Source organism: Dermochelys coriacea, chromosome 1 (assembly GCF_009764565.3).
Source record: "Dermochelys coriacea isolate rDerCor1 chromosome 1, rDerCor1.pri.v4, whole genome shotgun sequence".
Classification (NCBI taxonomy): domain Eukaryota; kingdom Metazoa; phylum Chordata; order Testudines; family Dermochelyidae; genus Dermochelys; species Dermochelys coriacea.
This window is the reverse complement of record NC_050068.2, coordinates 233321823-233340468: the sequence shown is the minus strand read 5'-3', so window position 1 is coordinate 233340468 and position 18646 is coordinate 233321823. Positions and strand designations below refer to the sequence as shown.

Below are 18646 nucleotides of genomic sequence, written 5' to 3'. Positions count from 1 at the left end.
CTGTTTTTTTTTAAAAAAAAGCTAGAATTTTTTTGTCAAACATGTACTTTTTCTATAGAAACATTTGTTTTGACTCAAAAGTCATTTTTAATCAAAAAACATTTTGAATGAAAAATTTTGACTGGCTTTACTCAGCCTACTTTCCAGGCCAGTAACTGTGGAGTTACTATTCCAAAGGGGCGGGGGGGGGGGTAATTCCTCACAACAGTGGCTGTGAAATTCCAGAATGATTGATATAGAGTCTCTCTCATAGTTTTCCTTAGGGCCAGCCCCGTGGCCCTGTGCAGTTAATATATAGTACAATGGCAGCTTGGCTCAGAAGAATGACACTGGAGGGACCCATTGAGCATAGCCTAAACTACTCTCGACATTCCCACATGGGGAATATGCTGTCCCTGATTGACATTATTAGCTAGGAACATTTTTTTTAATAAGGGCCAATCAGCCTAAAGTTGTCACTTCTCCCTGGTTGACACCTCTGCCACGGGAAACAAAAGGCCCATCAGACTGAAGATTATTCCTAAACAATAAGAGGGGAAGGAAGGCACCCCCATAATGTCTGACAGGAAGTTGTAAGGACTAAAGCCATGTCAAATGATGTAGACACCAGGAGAAAGAGAATTCTCATTAAAGGTATCATTTATTTCTTTCAGCGAATGAGCAGGAAAAATAGGGCTGAAATCTGCTCCCACATAACTCAAGGGAAGCGTTGCCATTGATTTCAATAGGAGCAAGCCCTAAAGGAAACAACTTGAAATTTCTCATTTTCATAAGGATGCTGGCTTCTCACCAGGGACAGAGTAAAATGCAGCAAATTCTATAACTGTGTTTATTAAAAAGAGACCCTTTATATTGTCATTTATGTTCCCAATACTTTTAACTTCTTCCCTGTTAAAAGAGAGAGTTTGCATAATATGTTAGTATCTCTTAGTTTCTCAGCAAGGCTCTGGCTGCTGGGTAAAGTCTTTATCAGTGAGTGGACAAAAATGAATGTTTTAACAAAATAACAATTAAACTGAAGTGAATTAGACTAGCATTATCTAATATGAATTCTATTTCCTTAGCAGTGTGTAACATTCTCTGGGTTTTATCATAATCCTTTAAACTGATGGCAATGATTTATTTTTGCTAGATGAATGAAGAAACTAATTGGTAAATTGCTGGATATAGGCTTTGTTAAATTATCCCCAGACTGAATGGGAGTCTCTCAATGAATTGTTTTGTGTGCTTGCTTGTCATTAGACATTTTGGACCTGATTTTTCTCAAACTTTTATGCTAGGGTAAATCAGAGAAACTTCACTGACGTCAATAGATTTCCATTGGTTTTGAACCAGTGGGAAAGACCAGGCCTTCTGTGTTTCTGATGTCAAATTATCCTTTTTCTACTATAGATACCTCATTTAAAGGGAAGTCCGATAGGTTACGTTCCAACATTTAGGTTTGGTTAGTTTACAAAAATTAAACGAGAGTTTAGAAGAGTAATTTTAATATGAGTGCTTTCATGATTTTTTAACTATACATTTAAAATGAAGCTTATCCTTTGCCCTTTTGGATACCCAAAATGAAGAGCAACTAAGGCTGACTTTTTAGATGCTCTAAGTACACAGAGCTCCTATTGACTTAAACTGTAGTTATGAGAGCTCAGAACTTATGAAAATCAGGCCCCCTGGTACATAAGCACTTAAGTGAAACTGGCTGAGAACCGAGCAGTCAAGTTTTGCTCTCTTTGTGGGTGAAATGCAACAACCAAAATATGGAGCATAAATGGTGGAAATCCATGTGGTGGTTTTTGTTTTTAATTTCCATGGGGTTTGTTGTTAATGTGTTTGGTAGAGTTAGTAAAATAGATTTGGAATTTAAAACAAACAAATGTGTTCTATTTGAGAGACAAGGTGGATGAGGTAATATCTTTTATTGAACCAACTTCTGTTGGTGAGAGAAGCCAGCTTTGAGCCACACATAGCTCTTCTTCAGGTCTGCGAAAGCATTTCAAGTGCTTTTCCCAGACCTAAAGAACAGCTCTGTGTGGCTCAAAAGCTTGTGTCTCTCTCTCTCACCAAGAGAAATCAGTTCAATAAAAGATATTACCTCGCCAGCCTTGTCTCACTAATATCCTAAGACTGATACAACTGGAACTACACTGTGTTCTATTTGTCATTTTCCCTTTAAAGGGACACCAACTTAAATATCAACATTCTGTTTAAATTTTTTTTTATCTACCAAAGTTACAAGTAATACCTGAGATTACTATGAGGGGAAAACTGCTTAATTTAAATCCATGGCTATTTGTATTGCCATTTTCACTGTGCACCCTTAGTATTGACAACTCTGGGCATTAAAAAATCATGAGATTGGCATAAAAATCATGATTTTTTTTTCATTTTAGCTGACCCATGTGCCCCCATGGAGCTCCAATAAATCCACTGATTTTGTCCATGTGGGATCTGTTACAGAATTTTGGCTCTAGTCAATTTCCCTTGCTGCTTGTGTGGGTCTTTGGTGGAGCAACAAAGGGAGGTAAAAACATTTATCAAAATTAGGAAAACCATCATTGTAAAAACACAAACATTGATATGGGGAAGGAGTAGTGCTTGAAACTATTGGAATTGACCTACTGGACCAGTTCAGTGTCTAGCTGGGAGAGGGCTCCCTACTCCCTCCAGTAGAGGGGAAAAACAGTTTTAGGTGAGGGGAGACTAAGCTGATGAGGTAACTGAAGGTTGCATGAGAACAGGGAGCAGTCAAATATAGGCAGCTGCCTGGTAGAAGGTGGCCTGAGAACTGGACAGAGACTCATCTTGTTGCTGACAAGGGATCAGTGGTAGCTGGAGCAGAAGGATGCAGGGAAGCAGCCAGCAAGTAAGATGGTGCAGTGGAAGGGTTGAAAGGAGGCTCTGACCTGTGTGCCCTTGTATTGGACCTACCCCTTGGGAGTAGACTAGGGACTGTTGTTTTGATCTATATGCTGTAGTTTAAATTAATTGTTCCTAGAGCATTTGTTCCTTTTATTTTTGGCAGCCCAAAGGAAGGAATGGTCTGAAAATGGAGTTTCAGAGCCTGGGAACCTATTGATGGCTAGAGCCTAGTTCTTGGAGCAGCTACAGCACTTGTCTCCAAACTAATGGTACAGGAAGTATGCATCCAGACATCTAGGGGTAGCACAGCAACCCCTTATACCAACTCCTTACAGTGGGGATGCTTACACTACTTCTAAATTGACTGACTTCATGTTGAGGGGGGTCACATGAATATGGTTTCAAGGATTAACCTTATGCCCTTTAACCCATTTCTTTGAGATGAAAAATAAAATTCCCTGTGTATAGAAACAAAAACTGTTTTTCATACTGTGTGAAGGACAATATTTTGATTTGTATGATACTTATATGAACAGATGGGCTTTTCTGTACCAACAGGCTAACACCAGAGACCCTCAAAAGCCTCTACAAATTGAACAATAATACAGGTCTTTAATATAAACTATTTATGAGTAAGACAAGAAAGAGAAGTTTCTCCTGGAGCTTCCTAAGCAAGCAACTGCTCTTCATTAAGCTAAAGAACATCTTAAATACCTTAGAGCAGCAGGGACACTTAATCCTCAACTCTTCATAAACACTCCCATCTCTGAGGTGTTGAAGTCAGGTATTTTGTACAATGCCTTCACAAGGTATGTCAAATAATATGACACCACACATTTAGTGCATGGAATGGTGCCAACCTGGGGAGCATGAGGAGGGATTTTGCCTCAGTCAGCTCAGTGGAATTCCACAGCTCCTCCACAAAATCCTTCTCCATCCTTTAGGAAAAGCATCACCTGCTCTCTTCCATCATTGGATGGTGTGACTGATCTCCTCTTCTGCAGGCTGGTGCAGAAGGGCACAGCCATGTCTGGCCTCCTACACACACCTCTCTACTCTTTTTTATTGGACTCCCTAACCACAGACTGCAACCCTGGTGCTTTGGTTTTACCTCGTTTGTCCTTCTTGGGTCTTGAAATCTATTAGTTTAAAAATTGAGGATCAGATTTTCCAAGGGGATTATAGCCTCATTGATTTCAAAGGGAATTTATGTGGCCAATCCCCCAGTCTCCTTTGATAATCTCAAACTGGGGGATCTGTCTGGCCTGCGTCGATGTTAAAGGTCTCATGGCACTCTTTGTAAGTATGAGTCTGCCCTGGTGTCTTTGGCACCGTTACAGAAATTTCTCCCACATTACAGAAGTGACTGCATTTCAGTGGTAGGTGACATTTATAAAGTATTTTGAAATAAAAAGTGTTATACAAGTGTAAAACATTACTGTTGCTTTTAGAATCAATAAGTGAAAACCCCTCTGTGTTGGCCAACAAATCACCTCAATAAAATAGGTTTGAACGTCAGGACAGACTAATCTACAGCAATGGTTCCCAAACTTTTTTCAGCCAGAGGACCCCTTTGGCATCTGACTAAATATCCCGGACCCCTTTCATTCCTGGTACTACGGTAACATCCCTGCCAGAGTGACCTCTCACACATGGTGAGTATGAGTTCACACTGTGGGGAGAACAAAATGGCACCCGCTGTTCTGGTGCAATCTGGCCTTGGCATAACCCACGATGGACCCGAGGATCCAAGGACTGCACTTTTGGAAAGACTGACCTACAGTATTGCTAAATATTTAGGGACTCCTACATTTTCACTGTAATTTGGGATTAAGCCCAGTGACATGTATTAAAACAGGAATTATATAATGAAGTCTTTCGCAGCTCTTGAAAATGAAGAGTTAATGGCTGCTGCATTTTGCCTATACACCATTACTGAGCTACCGTTATGTAACTAATTGTCTTGTAAAGGACTGTGTGATAACTTGAGTAAGAAAGGCACTGCTATTTAAAGAAAACCAACATTTTCAATTCTAAATGTCTATACATGTTTTTTTCAATCAGCCTGCAGGTTGTCATTTGGTCAGGGTCACTTTTGAAGGGAGCTAGATTCCTAGTTCAATAAAAGTGTAAATTAAAAAATGTTCTTGAGAAAGCAGATGCACAAGCAAGAATGTGGTTGCATACTTAGTGTCACTTTGCCTTGCTATCACTGTTCCTAGCAGTAGCCAGACATGAGTAAATCAAAACTAATTTTTCTTCCTTAACATATTGTAATCCAGGATTAACATACACAAAACATTTTGATATTCTTAATTAGAAAGCAGGTGATGGCTTTATAACCAGCTGAATAGAATCCAGTTTGCTGAGGGGGAAAAGCTACTTACAGGGAAGAAACTAAATTATGGATTTAAAACATAAAGACCTGATACATTCATAATTCAGACTGAAACTCTGGGTTGGTTCTCTGTACTTCACTACACTGTTATGCCTGGTGTGTGCGTTATGGAGATATAAGAATAATACATAATGTTGCACTATACATCCCCTCCAATACTTAGGCAAGTATAAGTACTGCCACCATTTTGATTTGTCCTGCAAGAATAATTGTCTTGTGGAGCTCCACCACACCACCATGACATTTGCATTGACATAGGATGATGCATAGAATGATTCTGTCTTTATTGTGTGAGTGAGGTTCTGACAACCTTGGGAGATAAAAAATCTTTGCACATTTTTTTACAAGAGAATATTAACCCAAATTTTCTGGACAAATTCTATTAATGGTAACTTCATCCTACCTACTTTGAATTCCCCAGGTATTTTCAATTCAATGGAGTATTTTTTTTTATTTTGTGTGCTAAACTGATTGATAGTGTTACTGTGTGCTGTTTAAACGACTGTCACAACTGATACCACAGGTGGATGTATTTCAGAGGCAGATGAAAGGACTCTTCTACATGTAAGTTTAGTTTCCTTCCAAATGAAAGGAAATATGTAATAAGATTCCAGGATTGTTACTCTGTATGTCACTTTGAAGCCTAGAATGTCTTTTGGGTCAGCATGAAGGATTGGGAACAACTACAAGCTTGGTTTTGTTCAGAATAACATCAGGTTCAGTCATCACTGGGCCCCATGAGCACCAGATGGAATGTTGGCATCTGAAGGTTCCGTTGGAACGTGACAGCTGATCAGAGGAAGTGGGAGTAACAGTTACATGGGTAACAAACAGGGGTTGTGCCTCCAGCCAGGCGGCAGCTCTGTGCAAAAAATTTGGGAAACCTGTTCCCACAGCAATGTTGCTCACTCTAACACTGTGCATGCCCCCCATTTTTGGCTTTTGTACACACATGACTTTAAGAATTACATCAGTGTGAGAGCACAGGCTTTCAGCTACTAGTCTATATGTAATATGTTATCATTGTCATGCACTGCGACAATGTTAACCCTATAGCACCGTCGTGATACCTTAACTCTGCATTGATCCACTGTTAAAGTGCTAGAAGGGATCTTATAACAATGGTAAATAAAGACTGTTTGTCCGCAGCTTTAATTTATACCAGGATTGATTGGCTGAGGTTTTAGGGAGCTGCAGTCAACCCCTAAATATCTTGCCTGAGGCCACAGAATGAGCAGCGCTAGTGCCAGGAATAGAATTTAGGAGGAGCCCTGGTGGCCAGTACCCTGCTCTAACTAAACTTCTTCCTCATTTATTCCTTCCCCCCTGCCTTGTGTCTTTTGTGTATAATCTCATTAAGGTGTCTTTCATATTCTTTGGTTTGTAGTGTTGTAGCTGTGTTGGTCCCAGGATATGAGAGACAAGCTGGGTGATTGGACCAACTTCTGTTGGTGGAAGAGACAACCTTTCAAGATCCATGGGTCCTACGCATGCTTATCACAGCATACGGTATACCTCATCCAGTGCATCAAAGGCCCCAACAACAACTATGTAGGTGAAACCAGACAATCACTGTGCTCTCGAATGAATACACACAGAAAAATAAAAGAGAAAAACACCCTATCATCCATTGGCAAACATTTTTTGCAAAGTGATCACTCCATATCCGACCTCTCAGTCCTCATCCTTAGAGAAAATCTGCCCAACTACTTCAAAAGACAAATTTGGGAATTTAAACTCATAATTCTGCTAGACAATAAAAATCATGGTAACAATAAAGACACTGGTTTTATGGCTCATAACAACAATTTGCAACCTACTTAACCCTCCTTTATCTTATGATTGCAGAGGTGTTAATTGCTCACTTTGTTTTAAGTGGCTTCTTGCAACCTGTGTTAACCCCTTATGCTTAACAATCTGTCCCATCTTGTATATAGCTATGACTCCCTTGTTACCTTTTCCAAACCTGAAAAGAGCTCTGTGAAGCTAAGAAACTTCTCTTCCACCAACCGAAGTTGGCCAATAAAATATATTACCTCACCCACTTTGTCTCTCTCTTATTCCTTTGTGTTCCTTCTATTGTACTCTGCCCTGGTAAATTTGAATAGAAAATACATCCTACTGCACAACTGCTTGTGAACACCAGGAATTTATAACTCTGAAATTCTGCTTCATACAATAACTACATTATCTTAGTGCTGGATAGTGATGGAGTCTGCTTTTGGGAGTGGGAATCAGACTGCTCATACTTTGGACTAATTTCCAAGCTTCATTCGCCCTCCTCTTTCCCCTTTTGTTGTCCCTATCCCAAGACCTGTCCCCTCCCTAGTTCCCGATAGGCCTCAGGAGTGGCTGCTACAAACAAAGATTGTGTGTTCTCCTCTGTAAAAACTGGCCTTGTTTTCTGTTGCTAGGCTACCCCATTCCAGCTCCCATTGAAGAAATGCTCCGTGGTGGGAAATGGTGGGATTCTGAAGAAGAGTGGCTGTGGCAGACAAATAGATCAAGCAGATTTTGTCATGCGGTAAGACAGAACCCTGCTGCAGCGCTGCCTCCCTCCTTCCTCCTCTCCCCCGCTCCAACCACCCCCCCCCCCCCCCGCTAAGTCTACGATCTTTCAAAGCTGTTTGTTTGTGATTAATCAATTGTAACTTGCCTTTTTTCTTTTTCAGGGTGATTTACACAAGTGATTTGGGGGGAGGGCAGCAATGGCAGACTTGTATGCCCTCCCTGGCTAGGGGGAAGCTTATCTCTGGGAGATTTATAGATGGATGAATTAGGCCACATTAGACCTTAGCCTGACAAATACAATGGCAGTGAGAGAGAAAGCTGCCTTTTCTTTTGCTTTCTAACTACATTAGGCAGGGTCTGATCCTACAAGGTGCTGAGTGCCCTCTTATGAAACTCATATGCTCATCCCCACCCCATTGAAGTCAATCTGAGTAGATAGAACTTGACAGGGAGAGACCCATAAATGAGACCGCGTGGGCTAAAATGTTTTCCTGTGACTTTTCTCCCCTAAGATTCAGTTCTGACCATCTTAAAATAGAGCAGACTTCTTTCCTCGACACAGTTTTCTTTAAACTCCCCTCATTCTCTTTTTGCTCCTGCGTTTCTGAAGGTATTAGGATCTGTCAAGCAGGACCTTGTGCTATATAGTTCTTCCTTGATTGAATTTGGCACTATCTAGATCTGTACTCTAGATATTGGAGGGGAGGAAAAGAAATTTAGTTCCTCTTTGTTAAATATGAACAAGAAAAATGTTGTGGGAGAAGCGAGGAGGAAGGAAAGCTAAGCATGCCATTTCTCATCTCTATAGGAGTTTTTCATGGCTCTGAAATGGATGCAGAATTAACTCCCACTTCTAAGAGTTCCCTGATCAGATTTTGATGGTTTATTATAAAACTCTACTAATTTGTGAAAAAACAAACATTGTTACCATAATTCTGGTTTGCACCCAAGAGACCATATACCTTCCTTAATAGAACAGAGAAGTAAACTACAGACAAAGGAAATATGTACTGTACACTTAAAATATATACAGGAAAGAAAATAGGCACGGAGGGGGACAGTGCATTGGTTGCTCTTAAAACATTTACATTTTGCATTTGCAACTAGATAAGATTATTGCAGTATTCCCTAAAGTTCCTTATACTTGGTTTATGGAATACCTAAGGCGTGCTTCAGTAATGAAAATTAGTTACAAAGACAATTAGAACATTTTTAAGGGCATCTATTGTGGACTGATAGGAAAACATTTCCCGCTACCAAAAGGGGAACTTGGCCATAGGCTATTTTTAGTGTATTGTGAGTTGGATAGAAGTGGTAGGGGGAAATCCTGCAAAATCTAGCAGCTGATTGCAAGCAGGATTGCATTAGTCACACACCGTCATATTTATGGGGAAAGGTTTAAGAACTTTTAAGTGTACTGGATAATATACAGGTGGTGAAATGCTTTTCATTAGCAGGTGGAGTACATTAGATTTAATTGGCCTTTTCCATATCTAATTGCTGTAATTCTATAGTTGAGTGTAAAAATATATATATTTTACTTGGTAATGTCTCCAAAAATTACATGAAGTTGCTTCAGCTTGCTAATAAAAGACCTTTGTGCAGCTTCCTTTAAAATACTTCTTCAGTAACATCAAATATTATACCAATTTTAAACCATATTGCAGTTTTACCCTGTTCAAAATGCTTTTATTTTAAATTTATTCAGTTACTATCCATCTCCTATGAGATCTGTCACAAGATTACAATTATATTCTTTGATATATTGTAATCACTAAAGTTAATTACACAGTAATATGGAAAATGGAGGAGTTTAAACCTGTTCAGTTGCTTGAACACACACTAAATAATGTTGTAATAATACAAAGATTGCATTAGAGCAGCAGATCTCAGTCTTTAAGATGTAGCCCACCACACCTAAAATTCAAAAGTATTTGGCATATCACCTTCATAATTGTATTCAGGGTAGTCATAATGGATTCTTATTTGACAATATACCTTAAACAAGTGTTTCTGAACCTTTTCAGGTTTGCCACCCCTTATTTGAAGACCACATTTTTGTGACCCTACCTTAAGTTTACTGTAAGAGTAAGAATAGAAATTATATCAGTGATAACAATAAGCCTATATAATTTGTTTGTGTTTTAAGATGTTGACAGAGAGTACTTGACCTTGAAGGGAAATCGTGCATGGCAGCAGAAGGGGAGTGAGGTGGTTTGAGTTTTGGGGTTTTTTTTTTTGCTTTAGGTTGAAATAAAATTTTCAATGCACCGCAATCACTCTTGATTAACTTTTATAGCTGCTTCAGTGGGTCGTGACCCACCAGTTGAGAAACACTGCTTTAAACCAACCCAGGTGCCACCTGCTGGTGGCTTTTGTCCCACTAGTGGTATGTGTACTACAGTGGCGGGCCAGTGCATTAGAATAAAGAACCTAAATGAACATCTTCAAACACATTTTTTCATTTAAAAATTCAGATTTGTCCTTTTCACCTCCAGCCAGATTGACAGCACATTTATCCCTCTACAGATGTACAGATTATACACCATTGTGCTTGTCTACCACATCAACTTGCCATTGCCCATCCACATCCATAATAATTGTATTGTTTCCCCTCAATATGGTTCCTTATTGGTTTGAGTAATGTGTAAGCATCTTAGTCATAAAGCCAATCAATCATCAGTTTCCTGTTCTTGCTTTATTATGCTGCTTAGTAGCCTGAAAATAGGGAAACACCCTGAGTGTCTTTTGGGAAAGTAATCATGATTGTACCTGTCCTCTGCATGGTCATTCAAAGAGGGCAAATGGGTTAAATGATCTCTTGCAAGGACTGAAGACAATCATTGTTCTTCATTTGATTATCTAGAGGATGAAGTAGAGGGCATGGCCACCTGATAACAATAAATTTGCTAAGCACTGTGTGCATTTGCTATTTGCTACATTTCCCATCCCCAGTTAAATTTTGCTAAATTTGGTTCTTATTAAAGAACCATAGATGGAACCAAATATTCTGCATCAATCTCTGTGCAACCCTTTCTACTCCTTTCTTAAACTCTACCTGTGCACCTGAAGCCTGGTTTGCAAGTCAGTTGTTTGGCCTGTCCAAAAGAGAGACCACCAATTGAGTTTATCTGAGCTGGTTTCATAATGAGAACTGTCCCCGGGCAGGGTCCACCTACAATGGTTCCTCTGGGAGCGTAAGACTGTATAGTACATATAGTATCATAAACTGTCATTAGGGCTGCAGGTTTATTACAGTGATGAAAATTTCTTGGATATTGTGCTTTTTCTGTTTGTCTCCATGATTTTAATAAACTCAGCCTGCCCTGGGGGGTTAGGCTTCACTCCCTGCTCCATATGTTATGACCTGGTGTGAAGGGTCACAGCAGCTCTTAGGTCTGGCCCAGCTGCCCCTCCATCATGACAGCAGGAGGGGAATGACACCAAGCCAAATTTGAATGATGCTTACGACCTGGTGCTTGGGGTCACAGTGCCACTCACGTTTGGGCTGGCTGCTCCTCCATCTGTTTAATAATTGAAAGGCAAAAAGACTATGCATTGAAACAATAATTTTAAAGCTTAGTGAATCCCCTAGTCTTGTCTAAAGAATTACACCCAGTGCCTTTTTATGGCTAACGCACCCATCTAGATTTTTGGAGTACAGAAAACAAATATGGTAAGAAGAATTATCAGTAAGATATGGAAAGAGTGACTTCTTTGTGGGATAAGCATAGTACAGTTCTTACTGCCTTGGGTAGTTTTACGTTTCTTCTTGGTTCACCAGCTACCTATAAAGCATGAGGGTCTCAGCTGTGAAACTGGTACTACCTCATAGGGAACTCTGCATATTGATCGCATTTTTTTCTAGTGCCTTGGTTTCAGTGAGAAGATACAACAGATACTATTCAAAGACCATATTTAAATCCATATTGCTTTGAGGCCAACAGTCAGAGGATTTACATAAGCTCTTGGCCTCAAGAAATTCTTTTCCCTCCCGTCCCCTGCCCAAGATCAAAAGATTCATTAAATGATTAATAAGTGGTTGTGGTATAATTAAAAATGCATGCTCCTTGCTAGTATGAAACTTCCACTTCACAGTCTGTCCAACAACTGTCTGGGACTTGGCATTGTGTGAACCAGCCTAAAAAATAATTGAAAAAGCAAAGGGACTTCTGCTGACCAGCTGGCTTCTTGCTGAATTTCCAGCTGGGTCCTCAGCCAATTTCTTAATGTTCCATGCTGCAGCACAAGCTGGGAGAGAGATTTATTGATGAAGGGAATTTGATTTTAAATGATGCATCTGCGACTCGTTTATAAAAGCAAACTTATTTATTCATATGTTTGGGTGATAAAGTTATGGCGATGCAATTATAAAGGACAATGATTTAAACAAGCATTGAAAAAGAGTGTACCTTGATTCAGTGAAAACTTGATCTGCCTGTGCATGTGTGCTTTAAATATAAAGATACTGAGACTTATCCTGCCAAATGCAAAAAGTTCATTAGCCGGATTGCCAATCTGTTGTATTTCCATGTAACAACAGATGACTAAATTTACAGGGAAACTGGAGCAATCTACTGTTTCTTTTGATGTGCTTGGTGCTCAGTTGGAGCTCCATTTTGCCGCCCTTACTCACGCTGAGTAATTACCTTACTTTTCAAGCAGTCCCATTGCTCTGTCTAAGATATTATGCAACATCAATGAGGGTGGCAGAACTTGACCTGATAGAGGGATCTCATGCAATTTGAAAGTGATTTGTGAGAATTAAGAATTAGCTCTGGTCCTAAAATGTCTCCAAGTCACCTTCTGTTTCCTTGACTTCTGTCATCATTATATAATCCAAAATCCAGGTTCCCCAGATTTCTTTGCAAGACAGAAATCTAAGCAAATATTTATCTTGTTGCTAATGATGCTTTGCTCATGGTTAGGATTTCATTTTATTCAGGTCTTAAATTTGCTCTCTGACATGAAGAAAAAATCCACAGTAGCTGCACAGAAAAATATTTAAGAGAAAATAGGAGATAACATTTTTTTTCATTGCTGGAATCCTAGCATCTTTTGATATGTTACCAGATCCTCTGAGAGCACCACTACAGTGTTGAAAGTGGCTTGACTTTTTCTGCATTTGTTGGGATTTTTTTGAGTGATGAAATAATAACTAAGGGGTATTAGAGTTTGTTTGCAAGGGGGTAAGTATATTTTATATAAAAAAAATTAAGAAGGCCCCAAACCCCAAGTTTTTTCATTTAATCAAAAAGTTCATGAAATTTTTTCATTTTACACTTTCTCTTTTTTTATACCCCTCTAGTTCCCACTTCAAAAAAGTGAAAGACAGAGTGGGATTTTCCTGCTGGTTTTGACATTGAAAGTTTTGAAAAAAAGTTTATTGAAATTCTTTGTTTGGAATGTCATTGAAAAATGTCAACAGAGAATTTTTTCCAAGAAAAATGTTGTCGTTATTGAAGCCCCTTTTTTAATGAGAAAACAATTATCAAAAGAAATAAAAACAAAACAAAAACCCAGCCAGCTCAAGGGTCAATATTCCCCTTTTCTTCTTTTTAAGAATTGCAACCATGAAGAAGAGAAAATAATAGTGACACATGGCTCTCTACAAATGACTTAAACTATCTTCTCATATTGGAATTTTCTGACAGCATGAATATAAACCCATGCTTCTGATGGCTTTGTATCTGAATTTATGCAAATATATGCAAAATTCCTCCTCATGTTATAAGGGTTTGGGGCTCTTCATTGAATGCAGTGAAAACACTTGCCAAGGGCAGCAGTCGGACTGCTATGGTACTAGCATTCCTTGTTACTTGGCCCTGACTGACACTCTGCAGTGAATGCGTACTACAGCATACAACATTTCAGACTGGAAATAAGGTGTAAAATTTTTCACAGTGAGGGTAATTAAAACTCTGGAGCAACTTACCAAGGATCCTAGTGGATTATTCATCATTGGCAAATTTTAAGTCAAGATTGGATGTTTTTCTAAGAGATGCTCTTGCTCAAACAGGAATTATTTCAGGGAAGTTCTATGGCCTGTTATTCAGGAGGTCTAAGTAGATGACCCTTCTGGTCTTTAGAATCTGTGAACATTATAGCATTAACCCTTTCTACGGTAATACTAGAAATTGGCACAGAAACTGAGCTCATTCCGTTCCCTATTCCCCCAAATTCCCACCTTTTACTGAGGCAGGATATAGGCCCCATGCAATTTGAATCTAGTTGATGCTTGGAATGAGCAACCAGTGTTCATTACAGGTACATGACACCTATTGCCTGGAAGTAGTGCACAAAGGAACAGATTAATGGAGCACACTTTTGTATCTGGTCAGTCCTATAAACACAGGACATCCAGGAAAGGGGAGCTAAAGAGAATTGGGGGAGAGCATAGTGCCAAAAAATAAGGTAGATTTTCATGGGAGCAAGAGGATCTGAATTGGGCCAAAGAAATCTCTGTCATCCTGGTAAAACAGGAGAAAAGGAAATGAATGTGAAATGATGTTGCTGTCTCTCCTAGAGCCTGCCCTGCTTGACTTTTGAGTCCCCATAGCCACTGGGTTGAGTGCAGTTGCCTGTGTAGGTTAAAACAATCAGAGGCTGTTTTATTTTTTTGCTTGGCTTCACCTCTTCTGAGCATGCACTTTTGAGGGGAGCATAAAAAGCAGGGCTGTTATACTTAGCCATGCACCCTTTCCTTCCCTTAGATCAGGAGTTCTCAAACTTTTTTTTGCTGGGAACCTCTTTGAAAATATTTCAAGCTATGACAACCTCCCCCCAAAAAGAAGTGACTACCCTGCCACGCCCCCTCCTCCCCATACCAGGCCATCCTTCCTTCTGCACTGCTGCTGGCAGCAGCACTGTCTTCAGAGCTGAGTACCTGGCCAGCAGCCACTGCTCTACGGCCGTCCAGCTCTGAAGGCAGCACAGAAGTAAGGGTGGCAATACCGTGATCCCCCTACAATAGGCTTGAAACCCCCTTTTGGTCAGGACCCCCAGCTTGAGAAATGCTGCCTTCGATCGTATTCTGTTTCTCTATGCTGCAGTTTCAGTGAATGAAGCAGGCAAGGGATGTGGTTCTGCACAAGATGTATTCATTGGGATTACAACAATGCATGGTGTTGGTGCAGGTTGGCCTATATTTAACATTATTTCCACCTTCCATCTCTTCATTGTGGAGCAGTTGGGTCTAGTTTCAGTGATGGTAGTTTCTTTTTTATTTTTTTCTCTGTCTTCCCCTTTACCTATCTTCTTTCCTAAAAATGATCTGCAAAGTAGAACAGTGTACTTAATGTCTCCCGCATCCAGGTTGTGGGAGGCATTCAAACCCAGAAATTCATGTTAAGTAACCACTAAAAAATATTTTTTCCTCCACCTATGGAGTCCAGTTGGTACTTTCTGTTCTACTGAAGAGATTTCAGAATGTGACATCAAAAATACCATAAGCTTCACAGTTTGCAAGATATGTAGTCCATGATGGTTGTGATGTCCCAGAATGATGCATTCTGGGACACAGTCAGCCAACAAGGAAAAATACAGAGGGGAATGGGATTTTAAAAAGGTTAGTTGAAATGTATTTCTGTGCATAATGTCCCCTTTTGCCTATAGCCTGTTAGCAGGGACATTCGATATATAAATCTAGGCACTTTTCATTATTTGCTTCAGAATTTACTGTCAATACACTGATATAGGACCATCCTTCAAAAGTGCATAAATCTGCACTTACCCACATTTTAGTGCAAAAATACCCTGTTGTAGATGCACATATTAGGAGAGTTTGATGCTTAAATAAAGTGTAAGCAATTCTGAAGATTTAGCCCATAACCATTTTTTCATTTGGCCCAGTATTAGTATTGCAAATTTTCTGTCAGTTTGCATGACCTTATGTGCAAACTGGATTCCTACAATATAAAAAGGCTGAAACTGGAACATGACAATTACAAATCTTGGATGTCTTTGTTTCTGCAGATGCAACCTTCCTCCTCTGTCCAGTGAATACAGCAAGGATGTTGGCTCCAAGACCCAGCTGGTGACAGCTAATCCCAGTATAATTGAGAAAAGGTAGAAAGCACATTCTTTCTTGTTCAGCAAGGAGAATCATAGATGTTGATGTGAAAGAGTTATGTTCTTTAAAATTAACATCATGTTGTAAGCAAGGACAACCTTGAAAGCAACCAAAGCCAGAACTGATTGTTGCACTGTATGAACCCCCCCCCCATTATTTATTAGAATTGGTTGAAATTTTCAAAATTTCAGTTTTAGATGAAGTCAAAAATGGGGAAAATGTAGACACAATTTCAATTTTTGTTCGGTTTTTTTTAATCAGCTCTATTTATTTATTTATTACCCAAATGTGCTAGGCCCTTTACCATTACGGCAGGGCAGTGCCTGCAGTACTTGCTGAAAGTGCAGCACAGTGGAAGGGACTGTGGAGCTAATGAAGGGATCTATGAAGTGGTTAGAGCAGCAGGCGAGGAAGACTAGTTTGGTTATGGCATTTTGGATAAAATGGGGGGGGCATGAGCAGTGTTAGTTTCAGGAAGGAGGTTACAATAGTCAAGGCAGGAGATTATCAGGCCATAGACAAAGGTTTTTTCAGTAAGGAGGTCTAGGAAAGAAGAGATTTTAGATAATTTTGTAAACAAGTAAGTGACAGGATTTAGCAATAGCCTGAGCGTGAGGGGAAAAGAAGAGTGAAAGATGACAGCGTTTCCAAGCATGGGAAGGAAGGATGACTGTGGAATTATCTAGTGTGATAGAACAGGAAACAAAAGATGGGAGGGAATATGGTTGAGGGGGTGGATGAGGAGAATAAAAGACACCTCAGCTTTGGAGACCAGAGGGTAGGAGGTCAGAGCTGAAGGAAGGAAGGAATGGAATAGTGAGTGTGGGAGGGGGCGAAGCAAGAGGAGAGTTTCTGCTGGATGGTGTCTGATTTGTTTGTTTTTTTTCCTTTAAGCAGTTCACAATATCTTGAGGCAAGGGGGATGGGCAGAAAGTGGCGATGAGGGTTGTAGCAATATGAAGGAGAAATTTAGCCATTTAGTGAGGTAGATGGCAGAGATGTAAGGAGGGAGGACAAATATATAGTGGTGGAAACTGTTATAGATGCTTGGAGCCATGACAGTTTTTAAACAAGTTGATAAAGTCCTCTTTCTCTGCCAGAAAGTCAGGTCATGAGGAGATGATTTTTAAGCCACCTCTGGTTTCTGAATCAGTAATGAAAAGTGGGATGAATGTTATAAAGGTCTTTTTGACCTTTCCTTCACATGTTCCCCAAACTCATGATTTCAGCTGCATTTTAAGTTACAGCTAATCATAAGTATATTATAAATGGGCCTGGGCTTCAAAGGTAGAATACAAATCAAGATCTCAGTTTTTACAATTTGGGATTTTGATTTGTCCCTTTCTATGGTTAGAAACTCCCTATGAAGTTTAGATCTGGCTAGTGATCCAAACTTCCATGAAGTTCAAGGATATTCAGATCTCTGGCTTTGATTTGAATCTCTCTTTAAATTATAGTTAGCTAGCCTCAGATAATGTTATTTCCTACACTCATTACCATTTTTCTGATCTCCTCTTGTCCTTACTTTAGGTAGTTTTTGATATTGATGAGGCTTGACATCTCAAATACCTCTTAAGTGTGTTATGGAAGATTTAGTGAATTGAGGCTGCATCACAATTCACCCCTTCCAGAAGACTTATCCTTACCAAATATTTTATGGTTAGACATATTGGACATGGTAAGGACTTTATTTCAAGGATGCACAAGCAGCTTTCTTTAGAACATTAAAACTACATTAGATGCCGTTAAAAAAATCAGACTATTGACAATCACAGACAGTGGTATCCTGAGCTACTATCATTTCCCTCTATACTTAAAACAAATGTAACAGAGATGGGGATGAGCTAGAATATTAATCATGATCTCAGTGTTTATGGGAATATAATGAAGGGCATTAAAACTTTTGAGCAGGGAAGTGAAAAACCAAATGATGTTATGACGGATTGGGCATTTCAAAATTCTGAACACATGTTCACTTTTTGGGGGGGAGGGGGGAATTTGATTGTTTAGACATGAAATTTTCAGCCGTTTATATAAAATATTATGCTGTGTCCTGAAGTGAACATGTAAAATTTGAATTCTCTAGTCCTGACCTGTCTTCATACAATACATGGATGATGGCAATACTAAGATACTAATATAAAGTTTTAATTAGAGTAAAAATTCTCTCCTGTGCAGATAGCTCTTGCAACACCTATGCACTATTTAATTCCCACTCCAGTCCTATTTTGGCTGAGGGGTTTCATAGGAAATCCTCATGATGCAAGTAATTATGTTTTAATTCAGTTTACAGAGCTGCCATCTACGTATGTCTATTCCACGGTATCCGTATGAGTGTCTTTTGCTGCCCCAGTGTCACCTCTAGCAAATGCTTCAGTGACAGATGGAAGATTACATTGGAACACACGTGGTATTCAGAGTTTGCACAGATTTTCAGTGATAACACTTTCCTACTGGTTTAATAATATCTTGCACTGCTATAATTATTTTTAATATGAGGTTCTTGAGCCTAGGAATAGTTCCGTGAGGAACACGTATTCTTGACCCCACTTTAACAGATGAGGAAATTTAGGCACAGAGATGAAGATGACTTGCTCTAGGTCAGCAAGCCCCAGAGGCAGAACTAGGAATAGAATCCCAAATTCCTGATTCACTTTACTGTGTATGAGCATAGGGATGCAAACTCACAGGGCCAGAACAAGGCCATGTTTTGATTAGGACTCTTTGATGTCACTGTCGTGCATCTACTTGGTGCATAACTGGAATCTCATCCATAAAAAGTAGATAAGTCACTTTCCCATGTTATGAGC

The 18646-nt window shown here is 39.5% G+C and overlaps 1 protein-coding gene across 1 annotated transcript in view; it reads left to right on the top strand.

Annotated features, from left to right (window-relative positions):
* Nucleotides 1-18646, top strand: part of ST8SIA1 (ST8 alpha-N-acetyl-neuraminide alpha-2,8-sialyltransferase 1) — a 172654-nt gene that overhangs the window by 103594 nt on the left and 50414 nt on the right. The window contains 2 exon segments of the mRNA XM_038388127.2: nucleotides 7669-7778; nucleotides 15740-15832. Coding sequence (XP_038244055.2) covers nucleotides 7669-7778; nucleotides 15740-15832 — 203 coding nt within the window.